The sequence below is a fragment of the Nuphar pumila genome, chromosome 15 (assembly GCF_984573655.1).
Source record: "Nuphar pumila chromosome 15, dmNupPumi1.hap1.1, whole genome shotgun sequence".
NCBI classification, from domain to species: domain Eukaryota; kingdom Viridiplantae; phylum Streptophyta; class Magnoliopsida; order Nymphaeales; family Nymphaeaceae; genus Nuphar; species Nuphar pumila.
This window is the reverse complement of record NC_143263.1, coordinates 26,361,385-26,387,204: the sequence shown is the minus strand read 5'-3', so window position 1 is coordinate 26,387,204 and position 25,820 is coordinate 26,361,385. Positions and strand designations below refer to the sequence as shown.

The 25,820-nt window shown below is 40.6% G+C and overlaps 1 protein-coding gene across 4 annotated transcripts; it reads right to left on the bottom strand.

Moving 5' to 3' along the window:
- Positions 1-556: 556 nt before the first annotated feature.
- LOC149814891 (inactive poly [ADP-ribose] polymerase RCD1-like) lies at positions 557-25,820 on the bottom strand. 4 transcript variants are annotated; one of them, XM_089989805.1, is made up of 7 exons: positions 23,945-25,621; positions 23,014-23,800; positions 22,584-22,825; positions 22,372-22,478; positions 22,042-22,218; positions 21,865-21,960; positions 557-763 (listed from the first exon to the last, which is right to left on the bottom strand). In XM_089989805.1, exons 1-7 carry the CDS (start codon positions 24,762-24,764, stop codon positions 758-760), a joined length of 2,235 nt encoding a protein of 744 aa, XP_089845931.1. In that variant the 5' UTR covers positions 24,765-25,621; the 3' UTR covers positions 557-757. The 4 variants fall into 4 exon arrangements, with proteins under 4 accessions (XP_089845931.1, XP_089845932.1, XP_089845930.1 ...); XM_089989806.1 differs by having other exon boundaries at positions 24,053-25,615; XM_089989804.1 differs by having other exon boundaries at positions 23,014-25,820.

Sequence of the window (25,820 nt, the reverse complement as noted above, 5' to 3'; positions counted from 1 at the left end):
TCCCCAGGCGTAAATAAAACCTGATATAGCAGAATCTAGCATATCCAGTTTCAGGTTCTGACTCAAAATTCAATCAGGAGACCTTTTACTATATCTAATTCCAGTTAGTTCCCTGAAATTATCCAGTGTCGATATACCTTTTTTTTCTCAGCCAAAGGAAAACCCTCATCTAGGGGTGGCCATTGGGCCGGGTGCTTGATGGGCTATCGGGTATCCAGCTCGAATCAGGTCGAGCTCGACCAGCAATTTGCAGCCGTAGCCCAAATAATGCTGGGCTGGCCAGCCCCACAAAAGGATTGGGATGAAGAACCCAGAGAGGTCATCTGATGGCCAAACTAAGCCTAGTATAGCCCAAAGCTACGCAATTAAACCAGCTTTAAAATGGCTTTTAGAGTAAAAATAAATACATAGTAAGCTCAGCCAAATCCGAAGGAAATACTGAGATCCTGGAAAACCAAAACTCAGACGTATATTTTCTTCTGATGAGTTTGATTGTTGTCATTTCTCTTGCATCACTAATATTATATGGCAAACATAAACTGTTGAAGAAATATGAAAAGAGTGAAATATAACTATGCTTTGCATTTCTGGATAAAAAGGAGTTTTAACATGACAGTATCGGATTTCCATCCTAACTGTACAACAAGAAAGAAAAAGGGAAAAAAAAAACTAGAAACGCAGTTGTGCCAGGTAAACACCAACAGTTCTCAATGGCCAATATCATCCTCAGAATTATCACGATAATCAGCCACATCATCTACACCTGCAAACGGCCCAACAAGTGAGAAAAAACAGGAACATCATAAATATATGGCTTGTTTGGAGCTTAAGGTTATAGAGAAATTAATACTGGCAACAAACAAAAAGTGCAAGTCGAATACTTTCCAAGTGTAAATGGCTTCAACCATGCATGAAAAGTGGCAAGCAGATGATCTTTCCGTAATCACCATGTGCAGATATACGCGGGGTTAATAATTGATCAGGCCGTTAGGACATTAACTGATGGACCGCATAAGTTATTTCACATTGTTAACATATGTTTTGCAGATCAAGACTTACAGATGTGATCAATATAGTTTGCTTAGTGAGAAGCGTGTTATCAATACACAAACAGGTCTTCAAGATATTTAATAATGAAAGATCCACAATGCACAGAAACTCCAAGATTTAAAAAAACATTATGGTTTTAAATCAAAATGGTTCATTCCAAATTGCATTTACTGCTAAACGAACCATGCAGAACGTGTTTATGGGATCAGATTGAGCAAACAGAGCTTGCACAGACAGAATCTCAGATCAAAACACTATGGATGGATGGTGTCAATTGCCTACACAAAATTTCTGAAATGATCAGAATATTCCTGCTCCAACTTCAGGCTGTCAGCGATGATCTTTCTGCAGACTTTTGGCCATACGTTTTGAATCATAAGATTTTTTAATTCTAAAAAAAAGGCAAAAGATATGTCGGGGATTCAGAAAGGTAAAAAATTACCAAATTACAAAATCTACAGAAACTAACTGTTGAATTATTTACCAAAGAAAAATCAAGTGCATTATAGTTTATAATATTAAATTATAGGGATGTTTGTTATTGTAAAACTTCATCTGAAACCTGGAAGAAGGCAAAGTATAACTTGAATATAATGAATGAGAATGGGCAACTTCATGTCAACCATAAAAAAAACTAACCAATTCTGAACGAACAGGTGGTCAAATCACAAGTAACCTGGAGCCTGTCACATGGGTGCGGGTACGACACGGGTGCGGCGCAATTTAAAAAAATTTGGACACGGGGACTCAGCTATATATATATATATATATATATATATATATATATATATATATATATATATATATAGACACTGTCAAAGTTATGCCGATTAGGGGACAGGTGATGAGTTGTGAAGCCTGATTCAGGGGTTTTTCCTTACAGGAGGGGGGGTTCCCCCGGCGCAGGTCCCACTGTGCGGTCAGCGGGCGGGGGTCCAAGGGGGGCCGCCCCTAGCGGGGGGTTATAGGGGGGGCAGATTTTTTTTAATTCTGTAGACCAGAAAATTTAAAAAAAAATCCAAAAATGGACCAAAATGGCCCTGGGTGCGTTGACCACACCCAGGGTTGGGTTGACCGAGGCCGAGCCGCACCCGAGTCGGTGCGTGTCGACGTGGGTGTGTCGACCTTGGAGCCGAGTCCGTGTGATGGAGCCAATGTTGCGACAAACTAATTAATCACAAAGATGGGAGCACATCCATTAATGATAGATATAATTAAGTTGGATTAAAAATATAGTAGATCTGAACCCTTCATATTCTCATTCTTTGACCGATAGATCTTTTGCCACTATGGTGATCACCGTCAAACCCTCTGACTGCCCTTAATCAAGTGCACTCTTTTTAGCAACCTCGAAAAAGGTAGGGAATGCAACAAGATATTATATATATAGAGAGAGAGTAGTTGCCTATGGCATCATACTCCTGTGCGACGTCCATCACGCGCACGATGGGCGTTTAGCATTATTTTTTCCACTGAAGGGGTATTTCACGGCAGATAGCACCCACAACTAATGGCATTTTTTGCACGCATCACAAACGACGTCTGTGAGCGGGGCAACCCAGGGCCACCCATCATCCACAATGGACGGCCCCTGTGTTGGCCAATGTATGCACAGAAAGGTTAGGCAGCTACTCTCTCTCTCTCTCTCTCTCTCTCTCTCTCTCTCTATATATATATATATATATATATATATATATATATATAGAGAGAGAGAGAGAGAGAGAGAGGTGCAAAACTGAAATTCATCTACATGAGAGAAGGATGTATCATTGCATTTTGATATTTTATTCAGCCTGCTGTACCTATGGTCGCTGTCTTGTCAGCATAAAACTCCAAGGGCTTACCCATCGACCCCAGGGAGTTGCCAAGCTTCGGCTTATGCAGGGGGTGACGCCCATGGGACCGTCTAGCAGCCTAGGTCCCATCCCACTAAACCAAACCCCTTGGGTCGAAGGATGCATCATGGTAATGCTTATTACTATAATACTATGCATCCCCAATGAAAACTAGACCCTGCAATACTCTACCCTTGTCAATCTAAATATGCTAGAGGAAGATATGTTGTTGTTGGTAAAGACAATGTGCTATGCTGTAACATGAATAGAAAGGACTTGAAGACATGAATAGACTACAGGATTAGAAAGAATCATGACAGAAAGTTCCAGAAGCACATGAAGACAGTATGATGAACACAATGCCACTAGAGAGCAGTGACCATCATATTGTATATGATGCTATATTCTATCACCAGAAGACATCTAACTTGACAGAGGTATAAGTGGAACCCACTCACATCGCATGGTTCCTGAGATGTGCCATGGGGATTGAATATAACCAACAATCAGTTATATATAATAACTGTAACTGCTCCCGTGCCACTTCGATTACTAATCAAGCAACTAACCTTATGCCAACTACATACGACTGCATCAAACAATTCTCATGGAAACATGTAGGCATCTGGAGCTTTAGTCTTGTAAACCTATCATAAAATGGAGCACACAATTGGCATTGCCCCAAATTTGACAAAGTAAGATGTGGTAAGAACATATGAGAGAGAGAGAGAAATATAAATGTTTGAGCTAAAAAAATCAACAGCCACTGATCTAGTATAAGGGCTGATTCTTCTTTCTACAATTATATAACCTTTTTTCATGTTAGACTAACAGACTTCATCCGTGGAAATCTTTCAAAGGCCAGGAGATTGGAACTATATATATGTATATGGATAGCATTTGCTACCTTCGTGGGTAAGGAACACCTTAGTTGGAACTCATAGGTGAAAGTTGTTTTGACCAAATCTAACCTTATGGGTGTATTCAACATGGTCAAAATAGTAGGAATCAACCCTTGGATCACAGTTTTTCAATGTAAAAAAAATAATTTTTGAGGTTAGAAAATTTGGTACATTGTAGCCTAGACCGTTGATTTTTCAACCCTTATAAAATCTGACATATACATCAAAAAAACATGATCCAACAATCAGTTTCTACTAAACTTAATATGTAGATCACATCGACTCGGTAAAGATTGACAGCCAGCTTGATGACCTGGCCAAATCATGACGACTTTATATTTCTATAAAAATAATGTATATAACATGTTTGTATGTATTGTAATAACTAATTGTTGCATATAATATATACATATTATGGATACAAAGTATATATATTACATTATTAATTATACAAACATATCATTTATATATAATGTACATAATATGCATATATATAAATACATTGTGTATTGTATGACTCTGCCGAGTTTTGTTAAGTTTCAGTCATTCAATAATTTGACCTGGTGAATGGCCAAGTCGAGCAAAGTCACCAAGTTGACTCGCCAAGTTTTTAAACACTGTCATCCACTCATGACAAACAACCAATAGCCTATATGATAAATTAAATTAATAGTCAGGTCCTCAGTTCTTTAGTATGAATCTATGTTCAACGTATCTGGGAAACGAGACAATCAGTCAGATTATCATGAGGTAATGGTGGCCCCTAATGCTGGTCGTGGCTTCAACAATTCGGTTAGAGGAGACCGAGGTACTGTCACAGGGATTCGAACAGCCAGGTGCCACACCCGCGTCGACGTGACACGACGCAGGTGCGCGTGAGGGTGCGGTCAACGCACCCAGGATCATAAATGTCCAATTTTTGGACTTAAAAAAAAGTCCGATGAAATGGGCTGAGGGGGATTAGGGCAAAAAGTTTTTGCCCTCTCCTCACGACCCGACGCTGCGACTCATCTTCTCCAACACCCCGACGCAGCGACGAGGTATCACCGTCTCCAATCCACATTCCGGTGACGCCTCATCTCCATCTCCAACCCAGGTATGCATTCCCTCTCTCTCAAACTCTCCTTCAATCCCCCTCTTTCTCAATCTCTCCTTCAACCTCTCTCCCCTCGTCTCTCTCGCTCTTCTCGACTACCTCTCTCTCTCTCAATCTCTTTCCACTTTCCCCTCTGTGTTATTGTGTATCTCTCTCTCTCAATCTTAACAAAATGAAATGCCCGAATGAAATGCAGTTTGTTATATATGCTTATCAAGCTTACCTTGATTTTTTAATTACATTCAAGACTTTTCAGTAGCTATTTTGGCATAATTTTCATTTTTTGTTTACGTGGTTGGCTTGTAACAATATGTACTTGTTCAGTTTTCTAACTCGAGATTGTCTTTGTATTGATGTTAATCATCAATTTGGATGGTTTTGAACAGTTTGGTTCTAGATTGCTTTCGGTCAATATGTCTGATAGTGGACATTAGTGTTACTGGTGTTAACTGTTAAAAAACTTAGAATATATACCGCAACCAAGTTTTTTTAAAGTGCCGCATCGCCGCACCCGCACCCATGTGACATAGCTGAGGTAGAGGATGTGGTGGTTATACAGATCAAGGAAGAGGTATTCTTCCTAATCCAGCAAGCGGACACTATGTGTCAGATGTGTGGCAAGAAGGGACATATGTGTACAGATTGCTGCTGGCGGTATGTTCCGACATTCAAGCCGCCAACCGTCCGATAGCTTAAACGCTTCAGGTCTTACTTACCCTCAGCAAATCCTAGGCCAAGTACCCAACAGTCCCTCCAGAACAACTCATTTCAGGGTGGCTATCCAGCATATGTGGCTAGTGTACACAACCTTGTGCAAGCTGGTGACAATGTCTATACTCCAGGGCAGCAACATGATATAGAATCTCTTAGTATGGCTTTCAAGTTTCAATCAGACAAGGCTGCACCATGGATCAGGTGTGAACTCAGGGCAATATCATCCTTTTGGGAAAAATGTTCAAGCTTGGACAGCATCATCAAGTGTGCATAGAACTCCTCAAAACACATGGCTAGTTGATTCAGAGCACATCATGTCACAGGGAATTTTGGTAAACTCTCAAACATGTAAACTCTCAAACATAATACCTTATTGCATGATACTATAGTTACAGAGGATGGGGAAACATCATCCCATTACGCATATAGGAACCGCCATCATTCCAACCAATCGTGGTAATCGGTGTCTGCCTAATACTTTTCCTGTTCCTAACATTCGTCATAATCTCATTTCAGTTTCTCAGTTAATAAGTCAACTAAAGTCTGATGTAACTTTCTCTTATCTTTCAGTTTCTGTGAAGAACCCTGTCACGAAGGAGATCCTCGTTGAGGGAGAAAGGGTTGATGGTTTATATATCATTAATGAAGCTCGAAGAAGTCCAATCAATAATTTGTGTAGACTGTGATTTTTCTGTCTGAAGTTGATGTTCATCCTGAAATCAAGCTTTGGCAGGTCATTGCAATTTTGGTTTTGTTCAAACTCTATGTAATAAAGGTCTTATTCCTCTCAAGAATAAGATGTCTAAGGTTCCATTTTCATGTTTCAGTTGTCGTTTATGTAAGAGCTATGCTCTACCTTTTGATTCTATTAATAAAAGAGCTTTGTTTCAATTTGAATCGATTCATTCTGATGTATGTTTAGAGTTTGTCTATGTCTAAATCTTGTTACTATGTCATATTCATTGATGACTTCACTAAACACACTTGGATCTACTTTCTTAAAAGTAAAGATCAAGTGTTTGAAATCTTTCAAAAATTCAAGGTCTATGTTGAAACTCAATTTAATCGTAAAATCCTTTGTTTCCGTAGTGATGGTGGCAGTGAATATATGTATTTAGTTTTCTTTAATTTTCTCCATGAGAATGGTATTTTGAGTGAAATCTCATGGCCGAAAACATCTCAGCAAAATGGAACAGCAGAGAGAAAGCATAGACACATAGTAGAGACCGCTTTGACAATGCTAACAAAGTCAAAAGTGAGAAAGGACTTATGGGTGGAAGCTACAGTTGTTTACTGCATTAATCGTATGCCTCTCTAGTCTGGGAGGATGGTCACCATATTATCTTTTATTTGGCAAACTTCCCTGATGTGTGTGTTAGGTAGCAAGTGTTTTGAACACATTGACAATTTCTTGCACAATAAGCCATCCCCAAGAGCGCAGGAATGTCAATTCACGGGCTATGATGATGAATATTTTGATAAAACATGATTACATGTCCTGATCTGGATTGGATCCACGTCCAAGACATCAGATCACGCATTTTGTTTTATTTCATGTAATGGCATCTTTTGTAATTTGTTTGTATTTTAAACCTAATGTATATTAAGGTGCATATAATACAAAGCAGGGTTGTGCATTTCTTCCAAAAGGTATGCCCTTTTAGATCTAAACTTTGTTCTTCTGCTCAGAATCTTTCTTCCTTCTAATCTTTCTTCCTTCTTTCTCTTTCCTGTCTATCGGTTCTCCTTTGGATTTGCTCCCCCAATATTGCGCATTATCCTTTTTGACGTCAAACATCTTTTAAAACCCAAAAAATATTTTTTGACGTCAAAATAGTGCTTGTTTGCTTTTAATTTCCTAATCTGAAAATCTCTAGTTCTGATATTAACCCAGATTTTATTTTCTAGAATCGGTTAACTTATCTGAAATTTCATTTTTTTCTTTGCCGATATCTTTTATCGTTAACCCTACCATTTCTTTTTATTGTTTCGCATATATATATATTGGCAGCATCTTATTGTGTTAGCAGGTCTGTTTGCAAGGATCGAACTGTCCGAAATAGTGCCTTAAAAAAAAGGCGTGTTTTGCATAAAATCTACAACTTTTCTGCTTATTGGCCAAATCTGTTTGCTGCTACATATTTGCTCTTGGCAGAATTTTGTCCTAATCTTTTCTTTGTTTTATCCTTTCTCCCTTCATCTTTTAAAAATGGATTCTTCTACCTATGTTGGTCTTTCTTCGAATTTTTTGAGCAAGCTTGTTTCCGAAAAGCTTAATCATTCTAATTTTCTGACTTGAAAGAGACAAATTGTTCCTTTTATAAGGAGCCAAGATCTGTTTGGGCATCAGGATGAATCAATTCCAGTCCCACTACAATTCATTTCACAGGAAATGAAGGATGATAAAGGAGATGCATCGGTTAACTATATTTCGAACCCTGAATTTACATCATGGATGAAGCGAGAACAGGCCTTGGTTGCATATATTACTTCAACTCTATCACAGGAAGTATTGATATCAATACCGGATGATTGTACCGTTGGTCAACTATGGAACAAACTTATGCAAACATATTCATTTCAGAGGCAAGAGTTTTATTTCTAAAAAAGGCTATTTGTCTGTCATGAAATTTTTAAACAGTGTTACCTAGCTTTGAAGATCTTCAAGCTAAACTTCTTACGTATGAGCTGAGCATAAAACACATGACGAAAGGTAGTGATCATGCAGATACACATAATGTCTTGGCATCATATATGTCACATGGTATTGGGCGTGAAGGTAACAGTTTTCAAGGTGGTAGAGATCGTGGTCGCTTTGGTCAGGGAGGTCGTGGTATTCTTCGTACTCCGGGCACGCTAGGATTTTTCAATGCAGGGAATTAGAGAAGAGTGCCTACATATTTTCAGTGTAATAAGGACATATGAAAGTTGACTGTTGGTTTAATCCCCAAAACAAAGGAAAGAATAACAAAGCAAGAAGCAAAAGAGAATCTGATGGATAGAAATCTACTGGAGATATGAAACTTTTGCTTGCAACTTTATCTCAGATGAGTATTAAGCAAAATGGGCAAGGAGAATGGTATGTGGATTCTGGAGCGGCCACTCATGTTCCAAGTAATGTCGGTAAGCACTCGAATTTATCTCCTTCAAAAAATGTAGTATAGTCACTGAAGATGACACACATCATCACATTTCTCATATTGGAAGTACACAAATTCCTTTGTATAGTACTTCTCTTAACCTGTCCAATGTACGTCTTGCTCCTAACATTAAAAGGAATATTGCTTCTGTATCCAAACTTGTTGATAATACAAATTCTTCTGTCGAATTTACTCTGCTTTCTATGTATGTAAGGATCTTCGAACGAAGGAGACGTTCGTTAAGGGGCAGCGACAAAAAAACATGTATATCTTCAAAGAGGATCCTACATCTCATTCATCTTCTACCTTGAATTCACATTTTTTGGTATCGGCATCTCAGAGTCTTAAATCTTGTCATACAAATGTCTACAGTCTTTCTCAATTAGATAAGCTAGATTTGTAGCATAATCGCTTGGGTCATTATAGTCATGGTTTTATTAAGAAACTTGTGTCAGAAAATTTGATCTCAGAGTCCTCTTTGCATCTTGTTTTGGATGCTTAATTTTTTTCAAGTTGTCAATTATGTAAGTTATGTTCTTCCATTTAATCTTGTTAATAAAAGAGCCTCAAAAGCTTTTGAAATTGGGTACTCCAATGTATGAGGACCAGCTCCTGTATGTTCTTTACTTGGAAGTCTATTTTATTTAGACAATTATTCTCATTTCACCTCGATACTTCATGAAACATAAGTCCGAAGTTTTTAGATTATTTCAAGACTTCCATGCATTCGTTAAAAATAATTTCTCTTCTAATATTGTACATTTCCAATGTGATAGTGGAGGTGAAGAATCTTCAAATGACTTCATTGATTTTCTTCGAAATAATGGGATAAGTAGGCGAGTGTCTTGTCCACATACTCCTCAAAAAAATAGAGTGGTTGAACGAAAACACTGCCGTATCGTTGAGAGTGTCATGAGCATGCTTCGTGATAGCAATATTTCTATTAATCTTTGGATAGAAGCTTTTCACACCGCAGTACATTTGAATAATTGCCTGCCTATGAGAATTTTAGAGAATAAGTCTCCATACTTTACTCTTTTTGGACAACATCCTGATTATAATAACTTGCACACTTTTTGTTGTGTTTGTTATGTACATATCAACAAGTCTTTGAGGAATAAATTTTAGGATAAAGCATGAAATGCAAGTTTGTTGGATATGTGAATGATTATAAAGGATACGGATGTTATCATCCGGTAACCAAATGTATCAAGATTTCCAGAAATGTTTTTGATTAACAGAATTTTGAGAGCACATCATTGTCTCAAGAGCAAAACTCATCTCGAAATGTTGAAGTTTCTAATCCCTAGATGAGTGCAGAATTGTTTGAAAGTGAAAGGAGGTCTTGTCAACCATTTTGTGAAGAATTGAGCTCAAGTAGACAAAATCTCGAACCTCCACATTCTTCAGAAAACAAAATGCCTAGAGAATTTTAGAGATTCTCTGGTCAAGTTTATGTTAAAAGAGAAAGAGATCCTGTCACAGACAATGTCGAGCAAAGTATGAGTCAGCCTTCATTAAGAAGATCGAAAAGGATATGTATCCTATTCAAAGGTGGGCTATTAAATCTCGTAAATGGATAGAGGCTATGAATGAAGAGATGGAAGCTTTCCATGAATGCCAAACCTGAGAAATCGTTTCTAGACCCGAGAAGAAAAACGTTGTTGGGTGCAAGTGGGTTTATAAGATAAAATATAAGCCTGATGGATGTATTGAGAGATATAAAGTGAGACTTGTGGCACGAGGTTTTACACAAAAGTATGGGCAAGATTATGATGAGACTTTCAGTCCTGTGGTTAAAATGAGAACAATACGGATTATTATATTTTTGGCAGTTAATTATGGATGGCAGCTGATACAGTTAGATATAAAAAATGTTTTTTTACGTGGAGATCTGAAGGAAGAAGTTTTCATGGAACAACCACCTGAATATGTTGAAGGATATCCCATGGATTATGTGTGCAAACTGAAAAGAGCACTTTATGGGTTAAAGCAAGCCTCTCGCTCTTGGTTTGAGAGTTTTTCTCTCAAAATTCAAAATTATGGTTTTGGCAAATGCTCTCTAGACCATTCCCTGTTCATTTTCAAGAATAAAGATGTTACTACCTTATTACTTATATATGTTGATGACATAATTCTTACAGGCAATTCAGACAGTAAAGAAATTGTTGATACAAAATTTAAAGATGAAAGATCTTGGTGATTTGAGATATTTTCTTGAAGTTGAAGTAGATAGAAGAAATGTTTTAACTCTTACTCAACATAAATGCACTCTTGATCTTTTGAGCAAGGCAGGAATGACAAATTGTAAACCCCTAAACATGCCTAGTGTTTTGCATCAAAGGCTAAGCTCTAATGATGGACACTTACATAATGATCCAACTAAATATCGCAGCATTATTGGGATGCTTCGATATCTTACCTTCACAAGACTAGACATTGTCTATTCTGTTAATCAGGTATCTCAATTTATGCACGAGCCAAGAATTGGTCATGTTGATGCTGTAAAGAGAATTTTAAGATTTTTAAAAGGAACCGGTAGAGATGGTCTTATTTATCAAAGAAATTGGCTTGACAATAAGGGTCACAAAATCAGCACTTATACAAATGCAGATTCGGCAAGAAATCCATATGAGAGAAGATCTGTTTATGGATATTGTATATTTATTGAAAGAAATTTGGTGTCATGGACTAGCGGGAAGCAAAGAGTTTTGCTAGGTCCAGTACTGAAGCAGAATATAGGTCTATGACAACTGGGACTACTGAAGCTACATGGGTCAGACATTTTCTAGCTGATCTAGGAGAAGAAGTTTCTCAATCATTTTTGTTGTGCGATAATCAGAGTGCCATTAACATTACTTATAATCCAATCCAGCATGATCGCACAAAACATATTGAGATAGATCAATACTTCATCAGACAAAAGGTTGAAGACAAGGAGATTGAGCCTCACCACATTCGCACAGAAAGTCAAGTTGTTGATCTGTTCACTAGAGGCCTAACAAAGCATTAATTTGGTTCCTAAAGAACAAGTTGTCCATGGTTCAAGACCATGCACAACTTGAGGGAGGGTGATAAAACGTGATTAGATGTCCAGGACGTCAGATCACGTATTCTGTTTTATTTCATGTAATGGCTTCTTTTGTAATTTGTTTGTATTTTAAACCTAAAGTATATTAAGGTGCATATAATACAATTAGGGTATGCCTATTGTTTGTGGCTGCCATTTTTTTTTAGCATCTCCCTCTCTCTCCTCCTGTTGAAAGGTAGCTGTGGTGTTTTCTATACATATGATTTTTGTTTTTCTTACATATTTGGGCTAAGGTGTTTCAATCCAATCACTCAAAGATTGGTTATCTCTAGACATGTTATCTTTCATGAGAATGATCAGTTGTCAGAAGTGCAATCTCAGACAAACAGTGTGAACAGCCCTAGATTCTATTCAAATAAGTATGTCAGCAAATTTTCGTTCTTTCCACAAGTTTAAGTCAGAAGAGAGAAGGTGAATTGTAATAATAAAAAAAAAAACTTTTTTTTTGGATCCGAGCCGGATCCGGACCCGGCTGCGTGCTTTTACAAAAGCACGCAGCGACGAATGGGGGGGAGGCTCTCGAAACCTCCTTCCCCCTCTCGTCTCTTCCATTTTCTCAGTCCAGCAAGCCTCCCCGACGACCAGCGATCCTCCATGCGGCCACCGACGTTGGCCACTCGTTGTCGGCCACCTCTTCGCAAAAACCCCTCGTTGTCTCCTGTGTCGCAAGACGCCGGCGACTCTCCGCCGGCCGCCACCCTTGTTTGGGTTGCTGCATACCTCGACGGCGACCTTCGTCAGCGGGCGGCTGACGCTGACAGCGGCCTCTAAGCTTCGGTGAGCACCGATCCCCTTTTTCTGCTCCCGTCGGCCTTTCTCCTCTTCGAGCAGACACCGACAACTCGCTACCGGCCCTCCACTATTGCTGCTGTCGGCGATCGAAGTCATCGACATACTTCCAGCCGCCATTGTTCCCCTGTTCCCAAGAACCCCTTCGACGACCCCGTTGCTGCGATCTTCGGAGGTAAACCCTCCCCTCTCCTCCTCCTTTGTGTAGGGTAGGTCGACAGGGGGGCTGAGCCCCTTGTCGCCTCTTGTCGGCAGGGGGTTACCCCCTGCCTCTTTGCAATTGGTAGACACGGGGGGGGTTGAGCCCCCTGTGGTCGGCAGGGGGTTACCCCCTGCCTCTTTGCAGTTGGTCGGCAGGGTGGCTGAGCCCCCTGTCGCCTCTTGTCGGCAGGGGGTAAAACCTCCCTGCCTATTTGCAGTGGGTCGACAGGGGGGCTCAGCCCCCCCCCCCCCTGTTGTTTTTTCAGTAGGGGTTTCACCCCTGCCTCTTGGGGTCCTCTGTCGGGGGGGGGGGGCTTTGCCTCCCTACCTCATTCTGTGTTCGATAGGGGACAAGCCCCCTACCTTCTTTTGTTTCCCGGTAGGGGGCGAGGCCCCCCCTGTCGTTGCTCTTGTTTTTTCGGCAGGGGGCTTCACCCCCTGCCTTATGTTGTTGTCCCGGCAGGGGGAGGAGCCCCCCCCCCCTGCTCGCCTATTGCTCCTCGGCAGGGGGTTTTGTCCCCCTGCCTCCTGCGTTTTGCTGGCAGGGGGCGAAGCCCCCCTGCTTTCCTGTTTTCGAGCAGGGGCTTGCCCCCTGCATCTCATTTGTTCTCCGGAAAGGGGCTTTGCCCCCTTGCCTTGTTCTTGCTGCCGACATGGGGTTGCGCCCCTGTCTCGTGTTCTGAGAGGGGGGTGTTTCCCCCCTGCCTTGTTGCGGCAGGCGTGGCAGGGAGCCTCTATTCTCTCCCCTACCTTTTTTTGTGCTGGCAGACAGGGAGCTCCTGCTCCCTGCCTCTGCTGTTGCTGCCAAGCAGGGCTGAGGCCCCTGCATCTGGCACCCTTGTCTGTGGGATGCAGCGTTCCTGCCTCTGCCTCCTGTAGTCAGGAGGCCTTGCTACCTCTGTCCCTCTTCTGCAGGGAGCTGAGCTCCCTGGCTACCCTCGTATCGGGGTTCGGTACTGCTGCAGGTCTTACCAAACCCACTTCTCATTTGTATTTTGGCATGCTAACCTTTTTAGTATCACAGGTTAAACGGTGGATTCTGCTCGCTCTTCATGGCTTGAGATCGTGCTTACCTACACAGCTGGCATACGAGGTCTGTCACCCCTTAAGGTAGGGGAAGATTGCACAGAAGACTTGGACAATTGAATTGAGTTCAATTAACTAAAAAGGACAATTAAATAAATATATATGTATATATATATCATATATATTTATACAAGTACTCATTTAACTCAAGAACGCGGTTTCGTGATCCTTGTCCTTTACTTTGCCGTTGCGCATCGCACACAGGTTTTGTGTTGCACTCCTGTTTACAGTTCCTTTACTTTGCCGTTGCGCATCGTGCAAAGGTTCTGCGTTGCACTCCTGCTTATAGTTTTTACTTGTCGTCACGCGTTGTGCGAGAGTTTGCGTTGCACTTCTGCTTACTGCCTTTACTTTGCCATTGTGTCTAGGCTCTTGCTTTTGCACATGTGTTGGTATTGCCATGCTTTTGCAGATGACGTGCAGGTTCTTGCTCTTTGCGTATGCCTTAAAGGCATCCTCGTGGAGGATGCAAGAGACATCTATCACTCACTCTTGCAACAAGAGTTCAGTTGGGAGCTGGCGATACACCTCCGTTTAAGGAGAGGGATACCTCGCAAGGATCCTGGCTCTTCGTGTGCGCAGTCCTGCAGAGTCGACTTGAGATTTTAGGGAGCTGCATAAAGGCATCAAAGACTGCTCCAAATCGAAGCATTTAGAAGGATGTGACTGTCTGGTTCTGCTCGCCCCTTTTTGGCATATCTCGGGTGATCCCGAATTGGGGGTTCGAGCGAACTTCTTAGCGGGTGTCCTGTTGAGAAACCTGTATCCCGTCTATCGAGGCCGGTGTCGAGTCATGCGAGGCATGTAGATACTCTGATAGCATATGTGATTCGAGAAAATCATATGCATAATGTTGGCACAAGGTACTGCTGTTTCAAAAGATAGAGTAAAGTTGATAAACTTTACATGTTTGTGAAACACTCCTGTTGAGGCTTCTATTGACGAGCTATACCCCCTTCATCCTAGAGTACTTGTAATCGTGCACGACACGTCTAGTACTGCGATGATCGGATGAGACGTTCGTGCAACCTCGAACAACGCTAAATGCAAAACGTTGTAATCACACAAATGGCCTCGCATTCGCCTTCACAGGCAAGATGCTCAAGTGGTTTAAAGACCACAGCATAGAATGGATTGTTAGTTAAGCAACCCCTAATGCACCCATTCGCTTCTGGTTGTCTGTCAAGGGAAAGGACAAATCGGTACAAAAACTCCAATGGACAGGTTGTTAACAACCACCCCACGGGCAAAGATCCGGCCTCCCCAGTCATTGGAGTTAGGGGATAGGGGCTACACAAGTTAGCTCAACACTTCTGCAGAAGTTGGATGCATCCGTGGCACTGCTTTTCAGCCTCTGGGAAATCCTCTCTCGGCTAATGCCATCACCTTTGGAGCGGACTCAACTAGCTATTCGGGTTATTGAAAATACATAGAATAACAGACGCCCGAACTAGTCTCAGTAAGTATCGAAACATACGTTCTGTTCACACTGGTCGTGGGTCGTGAGATCCACTTGCACTACGGATTCGCTTGCACTATTGCTTCGCTTGCACTACTGCTTCGCTTGCACTACTGCTTCACTTGCACTACTGATTCGCTTGTTTGCTCGATAGTTCAGTATGTTATTCGTTGAACTGTGCACGTCTGTCCAGGCGTTACTCTAGTTGGTTAAACTGCTTACGCAGTTCTTTGCGGAATAATAAGGAGTTTCTCATGCTAGTTAAATGCTTATAATAATAGCATTATACCAGTTGCTACATATTAGCAGGTGACTTGCTCTATCCCTTGGTCGAACTGTTTGGTGCTTATTGTAGCGTAGCACTTGTTGGCTTGCATCTCTTATGATTGATGTGATTGCATACAACTCGTAATCTACGAACGGGTGGCAACTAAGATTGATGTGGCCGCTTGTCTTATAAGATGCTTACATATTGTGATATAACTGATGCCGTATGATTGCTTATGAATGGCTTGTGATGTAATGGTTTATGCCTTATAATTTATTTAATTACTTGTCGATGAACTGAGCCATTTTATGGTAATTATATGTTTTACGAGCATTGTTATGAGTGTTTGTCTTATTCAGTTGTTTTGTTTGGCTGACGGGTAGAGTTAGTTACCCTTCGCCCATAGAATCAACTGAATTGCCATATGTGTGCGTTCTCATGTGTCGTTTACACATGCTTTGAGGGCCTATTTGAGGATTGCAATATTCCTTGTGGCAATCATACGATGCGTAGGATTATATGCTTCTGCGTGGAGTGATACGATGCATATTGTTGATATACATGTTTGTGCCCATATTGTGGCTACTGAATCGAGAGCAGTCAATTGTTCGGAGCAGTCGATTGTATAGATGTGTGTATCACCGAGTAGGGTGTTTGTCGAGCACCTGATCTCCAAAGGATTATCTGTGAGGGCGTGTATGATCAAGACCAGGTACCCGGCTAGAGTGGTAGATTCTCTGTGAGGATGTACCATGTCCACGAACTGATAGCCGCGAAGACGGTGAACTCCTGTGAGGAGGTGTATGGTCCAAGACCAGGTATACCATCTAGGGCGGAATTCCTTGTGAGGTTATACATGTCCCAGACCAGGTGATCCGGGCGTTGATCTTGTTGTTTGTATTAGTGGCTATCGACCCTGAGAGCGGTCATTTGGGTGGATGCGTGTATCGCAATGATTTCCATTGGATATGGCATTTGTTAAGGACTGATCTCCCAAAGGTTTCGCCGTAAGGTTATACTTTTCCTAGATCAGGTGACCCGGCTAGAGTGGGAGATCTCTGTGAGGATGTACATTGTCCACGAACGGGTAGCCGCAAAGACGGTGAACTTCTGTGAGGAAGTGTAGGATCCAAGATCAGGTATACCCTCTAGGGCGATAATGCCTTGTCTGGTCGTATATCTCTCGGACCAAATGATCCGACGTGAATCTTGTGTTTTTGCTTACCATAAAAAGTTATGGTGAGCTATGACGATCTTCTGAGATTGTTTGTGATAGCCAACTATGAATTCATAGTTTCGACTTTCTGTTTAAGCATGTTTACATGCTTGACTCAGGTGTGAGAATCAGATCGTTAGCGATTTGAGTTAGTGATCATGTTTTGGACCTTCTACGGAAGGGTGAGCTTTTCTGAAAAGGTATGACGCCTTAGTGCGTCATAACCGGTGACGGTTAGCCGCGTAAGACTTTGAGAGATGAGGATAGATTAAGCATGTTTACATGCTTGACTTTCTGTTTAAGCATGTTTACATGCTTGACTCAGGTGTGAGAATCAGATCGTTAGCGATTTGAGTTAGTGATCATGTTTTGGACCTTCTACGGAAGGGTGAGCTTTTCTGAAAAGGTATGACGCCTTAGTGCGTCATAACCGGTGACGGTTAGCCGCGTAAGACTTTGAGAGATGAGGATAGATTAAGGTCGTTCAGGACAAAGCGTTGGTTAGAAGTAGTGAGTGACAAACTATGTCCTGGTGGTGATTAGATGCAGAAACCTCATTCTAAGAACGAGGACAAGCTTGTTGCGTAGTAGTTCACAGCTTACGATCAAATGGATCGTATGTTGCGTTGGTCAGTTGAACTGCTTACTTGCGTTGAACTGCTTACTGTTTGCACTACTTACGCATTTGCACTGCTTACTCGCTTGCACTACTTACTCGCTCGCACGCCTTATTCGCTTGTATTGCTTACGTGTTTGCACTATTCACCTGCTTGCATTGCTTACCTGTTTAACTGCATATCTGCTTTAAACTGCGTAGCCTACTGAATTAAATGTACTTAATTCAGTTTCTTGTTAGTCTCTCTTGTGCACCTACTAGTTTTTCGCGAAACTAACCCATTCTATGAATACAGATGATGTTTAGGTACTCTACGGGCGATGGCGCGATTGCAAGATGACTTAAAGACTTCTTTCTGCTCTTAGCTCGCGTCCTGGACACTTGGGTTTGTATCGGATTTCCCTTAGGATATCCGATTTTTTGTGCGTTTTGGTTCTTTTAGCTAACGTGCCCAGAGTTGTCAGCTTGCCTTATGATTTATCAAAGAAAAATCTTCCGATGATTTCATAAACAAACTCTGAAGGAAAGAGATATTTCTGGTCTCTTGCCTGTTTTTCTGAAAAGGTTCGCAAGTTTGAAATTTGGGGCGTTACATGAATGACAAGCCAGATTTAGTATCTCAGCAGCCAGTAACCCCATCATATGTTGTCATCAAAGTTAATGTTGCCTGCTCAACAAGTTCATTCAGATACGTCAACAAATTTCGGTTCTTTCCACAAGTTTATGTCAGAAGAGAGAAGGTGAATGACAGGCCAGATTTAGTATCTCAGCAGCCAGTAATCCCATCATATGTTCAATCCATGTCTGAACAAGAAATACAACAACCGCCTGAGTCCTCATAATCTGATCCAGCCCTGAATCGTACATCAACAAATGGAATAACAACATCAACTGCCCATGATACGCCTAGAAGATCTACACATGTGAGGCATCCTCCAGAAACATGGGTTAGTTATTATTTCTTTTCTAAAGAGTTCCAAAATTTTGTAACAAATATATTGTCCGAGGACGAGTCAAAGACTCATTCTGAAGCTGCCAAAAATCATCGTTGGATTCAGGCAATGAATGAAAAAATCTCAGCTCTCCATGAGTGCAACACTTGGGAGGTAGTTCCACGTCCAAAAGACAACAATGTTGTAGGATGACGTTGGGTGTACAAAATTAAATATAAGGCAGATGGAAGCATAGAAAGGTATAAAGTGTGGCTTATTGCAAAAGAATATAGAGCACAGCTTAGATTTTGATGAGACTTTCAATCCAGTAGTGTGAATGGGTACCATCCGGGCTGTCTTATCTCTTGCAGCCATGAATAAATGGAAAATTAATCAGTTAGATGTGAAAAATGTCTTTTTACATGGCATCCTCAATGAAGAAGTATACATGGAGCATCCACTAAGGTATTCAGAAGCATATCCACATGCTACAGCTTTTAAAATAAAGCCTGGTTTGAGACGTTTAGTGTCTTTGTGCCTTGGGTTTCTTACATAGTCAATGTGATTAGTCATTTTTCTTGAACTATGATAAAGTGCATATGACTATTGTCCTAGAATATGTTGATGACTATTGTACTAGTATACGTTAATGGCATTATTATCACAGGGAGTGATGTATCACGTATTGAAAGATTAAAAAATGTCCTTAGTATGAAGTTTCATAAGAAAGACTTGGGACATTTGAGATATTTTATGGGAGTGGAAATTGATTACAATGAAGATTCTATGGTTTTGGTACAACATAAATATGCCCGTGATATACTTGATAGAATTGGAATGAAAGACTGCAATCCAGTTCCAATGCCCATTTCAACCAATACCAAGTTGTTGGATAACATACCTAGTGATCAAAAACTCATAGAACATCAACCTTTTAGAAGTCTTGTAGATGAGTTACAATATTTGACATTTACGCGTCCAGACCTTGTTTTCGCAATAAATCAGGTATCTCAGTTCGTTCATGCACCTAAGCAGAGCCATAAGGAGGCAGCTAAAAGGATTCTGCGCTACATCAAAGGAACCATCATGGATGGCTTGGTTTATAGAAGCATCGAGAACCCTAATACTTTAGCACTTGTTGTGTTGGCTTATTCAGATGGAGACTAGGTAGGAGATCCTTCTACTAGAAGATCTGTAACGGGTCATGAGGTCTTTCTCGGAGATCATTTAATTTCTTGGGCTAGTAGAAAACAGTGTACAGTGGCACGGTCATGTACGGAGGCTGAGTATAGATCTATGGCAGCAATGACTTAAGAAATATTGTGGATACAGCATCTCCTTACAGCATTACATCAGCCCATCAGTAAATCTTTACTTTTCTGTGATAACCAGAGTGCAGTTGCTATTGCCTCTAATCCTGTACAACATGGGAAGATGAAGCATGTCGAGTTAGATCAACATTTTGTTCATGAAAAGGTAGACAGTCAAGAGATTCAACCTTTGTTTATTAAAGGCGAAGATCAAGTTGTTGATCGATTTACTAAACCCCCCATCCAGTAGCTCAACATTGGTATCTCAAAAACAAACTGTCCATGGTGCTTTCTACACCATGTTCAGTTTGAGGGGGGGGGGGGTTAGAAATATCGTGTTTTACACAGGAGTATTTCTGACCATTGTAACCGTATGTAACATATTGTAATTCCCTTTTATTAATAGGGGTATTTTGGTCATATAAAATTGTATTACATATAAAAAGGAAAGGGCGTGGATCAGATCATCTTACGACCCATTATTCTTCCTCTGCGTCGATCAGATCATCTTACGACCCATTATTCTTCCTCTTTTTCTTTCTTCTATTTCCCTCTTGTTTCCTCTCTATTTCTTGTAACAGGGCACGAGTTCTGAGGTGGATTTTATTAGTTGGGAGCATGCCAAAAGATTGCTCTTGTTTGTGATTCATCAAAGAATGAATCGGAAGATGTAACATGATTTAAATAACAAAACTTGATGACCCAAAATCTTGAAAGAACCAGGCACTATTTAGGATTTCAGAACTTTCACATTATAGCACATAACCACACAATAAACCTACACTACTATGTCTTTATAAAGGATATGTCACCATATTAACTCCCATTTACTCTATCCCAACAATGAGGCATCAGTGACATAATTTAGATGGCATTCAAACATAAAATAGTAATCACGATATTCAAAATAGATATATGAGGAACATTTATGGCATTTCACCAATAAAATGTAGTTAAAAAATGTCATTCAAATAGAGTTTAGACCTTCTAATGCATCCTGTGATTGCATTAACAAGGGCACGCCAGTGCAAGCAGACATGGCCTTTTGTAGAAATTGTATTGTCATCACAAATTCAACTCATGCAAGGGTAGAACCTAACAACAAAACCATTTAGGTGACCAAACCATTATGATCTGCTAGTTTAAGTAAATCCAATTATTGGGTCCCACTTGGCTTTCCACCAACCATAACACAATCAATTCACAAATATATTTAAATAAGATCAAACAAAGCGGCACAAATATTTGAATTGGGTCCATCAGAGCATAAATCAATGCAAACATGAACCCACCTAGACACATGTTTTGGACCTACATTAGACACACACAACAGATAAGTAATACATATACATCCAAATTCCAAACAAATTTATTTTTAGAAATACGTTTAAACAGTTTGCCATCCAAAAAGCAAATAATTTGTTGCTGTTTGTTGCACATAAATACTTACAAACATTATTTCTACTATTATTTGTGAAGAGCAAAATATACAAATCCAAACAAATCTTCAATAACCAAACAAAGACTAAATCACTGTTCTCACATGTCAAAGACCTCAATAATAATGTTGTGCAGGGAACTTACAAGGGACTCTATTTTATTTATTTGCATTGCATCCATACATACCATATATTGTTTTTATTTATTTGAAACCTAACTCCCTCACAGCCTCCTGATAATGCATAAAAACCCAGTGTGTCAACTCATTGATTCCTAAAAGTCAACCCGGATTGATAGTTTACCGGTCAACCCAGTGAACAGACCCATAAATTGTCAAGATGCATCCAAGCCATCGGTTGACTCAGCAGAGTCACAATATACACGTGTGATATATAAAAAACTAGAAAGTTAACCAACCCAGTAACCAGGTTGGCTCTCATAAGTCCCTTGAGACCCAGCGAGACCATTCCTAAGTCATTGGGTTTTCAATCCATGATCGTAGTGCTGTTAGATTTTATTTTCATTTTGACAGACAATTTGTATCATCCACAAGGAAACCGAAAAAGTATTTTTTGCAGAAAATGATTTATGACCAAAATGTCCAAATTAATTTATGAAGAAATATTCGCAGGGAATACCTTGACTCGTTCTAGCCAAGGTCAAGCCAAGAAGCTTCCAGTTGTACACAATCATATGGAACTCATTGCTTAATTACATACCTGGTTACGAATTCTATGAACTGCATCAATCAGTAACTTATCTCCAACAGTTGACCTTATTTTGCGTATAAGAAACTCCTTGGCTACTTTCCCAGCCTATAAATATGTAGACAACGGTCATAAACATGACTCCATAAACAAAATTTAATAAAAATGTCCAATCACAAAACCAACAACCTTGAAATCATTATAGAGATTATCTAAAGTTTGAATAATAGATTGAGGGAGGTGCTTCTCCATGGCTGAGAACAGTTGTGGGAATGACATGTATGGTGACCCCATCGGACAGGGACCTTTCTTACAAGTTTCTCCATTGATATTCATTGAAGCTTGGAGAGGTTTCACTGTTGCAATCTACAGATGTAGATAATAATTTTCCATAAGTATTTTTATCAGACCTTAAAATGCAATCTAGATGCAAAAGTGAATTAAAACTAACACAAAGATTCCACAAATTTTAATATGGAAGATAATTGTTAGCCTGCAAGATCAGTGTAAAGCACATACGGTTTGAGCAGGAGGCTTTGAAGCTGAATGAGCAATTTTTGTTGAAGAATTAGTATTTACAGGAGCATCACATGAAGTGCGCACTAAACTCCTTCCCTTAGATGCTCCTACAAAAAAACATACTCAATGCACTAAGGAACTTCTGCTACAAGGTGTTCCAGCAAAAAATTAAACAGGCAAGGTCAATTTTTTTTAGTACATCAAATAGCTACCTTTCAGATGATCAGGAAGGTTGAAACTTAAAACATATTCAGGAAGAATGTGCGCATTCATGTGAGTACTCCAGACAATGTAACGTCTTGGATTATTAAAATCATCAACACCACTGTCAAAATTTTCATCACTTGGGTGAAACTGATGAGACCCAGGCTGGACTTGCTCCATATTTCCCAAAATGACACGGCAAAGAAGCACGTGCTGCTCACCGTTGTCGTCAGGCTCTGCATCAGACACACTGGCAACAAAAAGATCTAGTCAAAATTCACCTCATGATGCTAATGATCGTGACCATGGCTACAAATGTAACATGCAAACAGGAAAACTTAATTCTATAGAGTAATTCAAACTTTGGTAGATACTACTCAAGTTCAACTCACAACCAACTTGATCAATCATGGTTTATTAAAATAGAATCTTATATACCTTAGATGAGATTGCCCTTGTGGAGATAGATATAAGCCGATGCCAAAAGATTCAGGGCCACAGCTGGCTGTGGGTTGTCCAAACCCATGTAGAACAATACTTTCTACACCCTGAGCAGATGTCCCATGCCAACCGTACCTAACATTAGCATCCCCACGAGATCTCTTCATCATCTCTAGATGCCTTTGAAAAGACTGGAACCGAGTGTTACCCAAAGGACTTGTACGAGAACACCAATAGATAGCATTGATGGTTGTATGCGGACCAATTCTTCCAAGGCCCTTCAGGAATAGATTCTTAATTGTCATATAAGCTTTACTGTCATCCTTCAATTTTGCAAGTTGCGCACCCAATGAAGTAAATTGCACTGGTAACTGAGTAGGGCAGACCTCAGACTTTAAATCCTGCACCAGGTGGGGATTGCGAACACTCACAACCTGTTCCTTACCAGATTTAGATTCTATTGCCTCGAGCAACAATTTCATGCCACCACCAATAAGTCGCCCTTCATGAGGAGGATGCAAGAAGCCATTACTTACGGCATTATCCACATGTGCAGCTTCCTTACAAGCTAGATCAACATCATGCACCTCTCTAGGATCTCTATTTATGTCTAGTGAACACGGTCTAACTTCACATGGAGGCTTATCCTCTCTGGCAGTATTGCTAGCCATCTCCAATTTCAATGCCCCTGCAGCAGTAGCTATACCAGAAGGGACATTCGCTAAACAAACCCTTTTTCTTGAATGTGAATTCTCAGCCTGCTCTTCTTCCCTTACAACAGCACCTGAGCAATCCAAATTTAAATCAGTCAATGTTCGCTTACGAGAAAAACAATTAACATCAGCAGGTGTATTTTCAGCAGCATTTTCTCCACTGAATGAACAGTTTTCCAAGACTACATGTTTGACCAGATCGGGAGACACCATACCACATTTATCATTCCCACAGGCAGCATTTTTACATGAATTTTCCATAGGGGCGCAGCATTCAGCAGATCTAGGGTTCAGCAAGTAGGGTTTTTGCACTACCATGTTACCTTCCATCTCTGCGTCACCATGATTGAACTTCGCTTCGCCAGCCTCTTTGTGATTCTCCTTAGTTTCACCAGCCTCTTCACGATTTTCCAAACCACCAATTCTTGGAAAATTCTCCCCCTCCGGTACCCCACCACCACAAACCCCTCGGTCCACCATTAGCCTGAAATTCTGCTTCTTAGTTTTTGAGGACACAGAAACTCGGTCAACCGCGGAACCATCACCTCCATTCCCAATCATGGAACCCTCTGATGGATTAATCTTGATCTCGATTTCCAACTTAAGGCAAGAGCCATCCCTCTCTCTTTCATCAGCATGCTCACCCACGAAATACTTAGGAAAGAAGCACTTCCCATTAACATCGATCCATGCGATTGATCGCTCACAGCCAGACCCCAGATCAATCTGCAGCATCCTAAGGAAATCCACGAGATACATAGATCCGTCGATCCTCACCTCGACAGTCGGCCTCCCATCCACGAAACCACTAACAAGATTACTTGCTGCCTCATCATGGAAGTCTGACCATGAGCCGTGATCAAAGAACATAACCCTAGCAGGCACCCCACTGTTCTTAAAGTTCAGACGGTTCAAGAGCAATGACCGGCACTTTACCGGCAAACTCCGAATGGATTTATTCCTAAATTTTTTACAGTGTAACCGACCCAGCATCCCTCTCCTCGTCAAAACCTTAGAGTAGTCAATTTCCTTCATACTCTTTTACAGAATTCAAAACTCTCCACCAAAAGAAACCCAAATAGATATCTTTGAGAACCACAGGTTCGAGAACTTGACCCCAAAGAACACAAACTCAAAACATGCGCTCCCCCGCTAAAGACACAAGCTAAGAAAGATACATCTAAGGAAAACGGAGTATTAACTAGAAAACAACACGGATTAGAATCAAAGCATGAATCCCCCACTAAAAAAAAAACTAAAAAGGCACACTTGAAACCCTAAAACGAAGAATCCGCCTCCAAAAAACACTGAACGAAATCAAAGCATTAATTCCCCACAAAATAAACTCAAAATGGACATGCCTTGAAAACCTAAAAAAGAAGAACTAATCCCCCAAAAAACACAAAACAATCAAAGCATGAATTCCCACCAAAGAAAAAACCTTAAAAAGCGACGAATTAAAAACATAACACAATCAAAATCATGAATTTCCCACTAAATGAACCCCCAAAAAGACACGCCAGCGCAAAAAACACATACAACAACTAAAGAACGAGTCTTCCCCACTGAAGAAACCCCAAAGCGACAGGCCTTGAAACCCTAAAGACGAAATTTTTCAAGAGTTCACCCAAACAACACGGAATTCAAAGCTCTGTCCTAAAACCCACCAAAAATAAAAACCTACAAACGACCAACAAACAACGGATCAAGAACACGGGTGCAGATCCGATGGTTTTTCGACAAACCCCTGAAAATCAGGGCCACGAAAAACCACCAGAAAGAGGACTCAACGTTCAGCAAAACCAACCAAATAAAAACCCTCTTTTTCACTGCTTCTCGACGAAAAAAGCCAAGAGAGAAGAAAAAAAAAGAAAAAAGAAAAAAAAAAGAGGGGAAGAAGGAGACGGAGACTTCGAAGGCCAACAAGAGAACCGGATCCTGCAGGGATCAACGGCTAGTCCTCCTTTTTTAATCCGCAACGGTCGTTAGCGATCCCACGAAGCTCTTCCTCTTCCTCCCCCCTCTCTCTCTCCTCCTCGCTTTTTCCCTCTCCTCGCCCTCTCAGAGTCGTCGTCCCATTTCTTCTGCCCT

Bases quoted from the DNA above. Each gene is read 5' to 3' on its own strand.
- LOC149814891 (XM_089989804.1), bottom strand. From the start codon at position 24,764: ATGAAGGAAATTGACTACTCTAAGGTTTTGACGAGGAGAGGGATGCTG. The intron at 22,219-22,371 runs GTATGTGCTTTA...CTACATCTGTAG, and splicing joins CAAAGCCTCCTGCTCAAACC to ATTGCAACAGTGAAACCTCT. The intron at 21,961-22,041 runs GTTGTTGGTTTT...ACATATTTATAG, and splicing joins ATCTCTATAATGATTTCAAG to GCTGGGAAAGTAGCCAAGGA.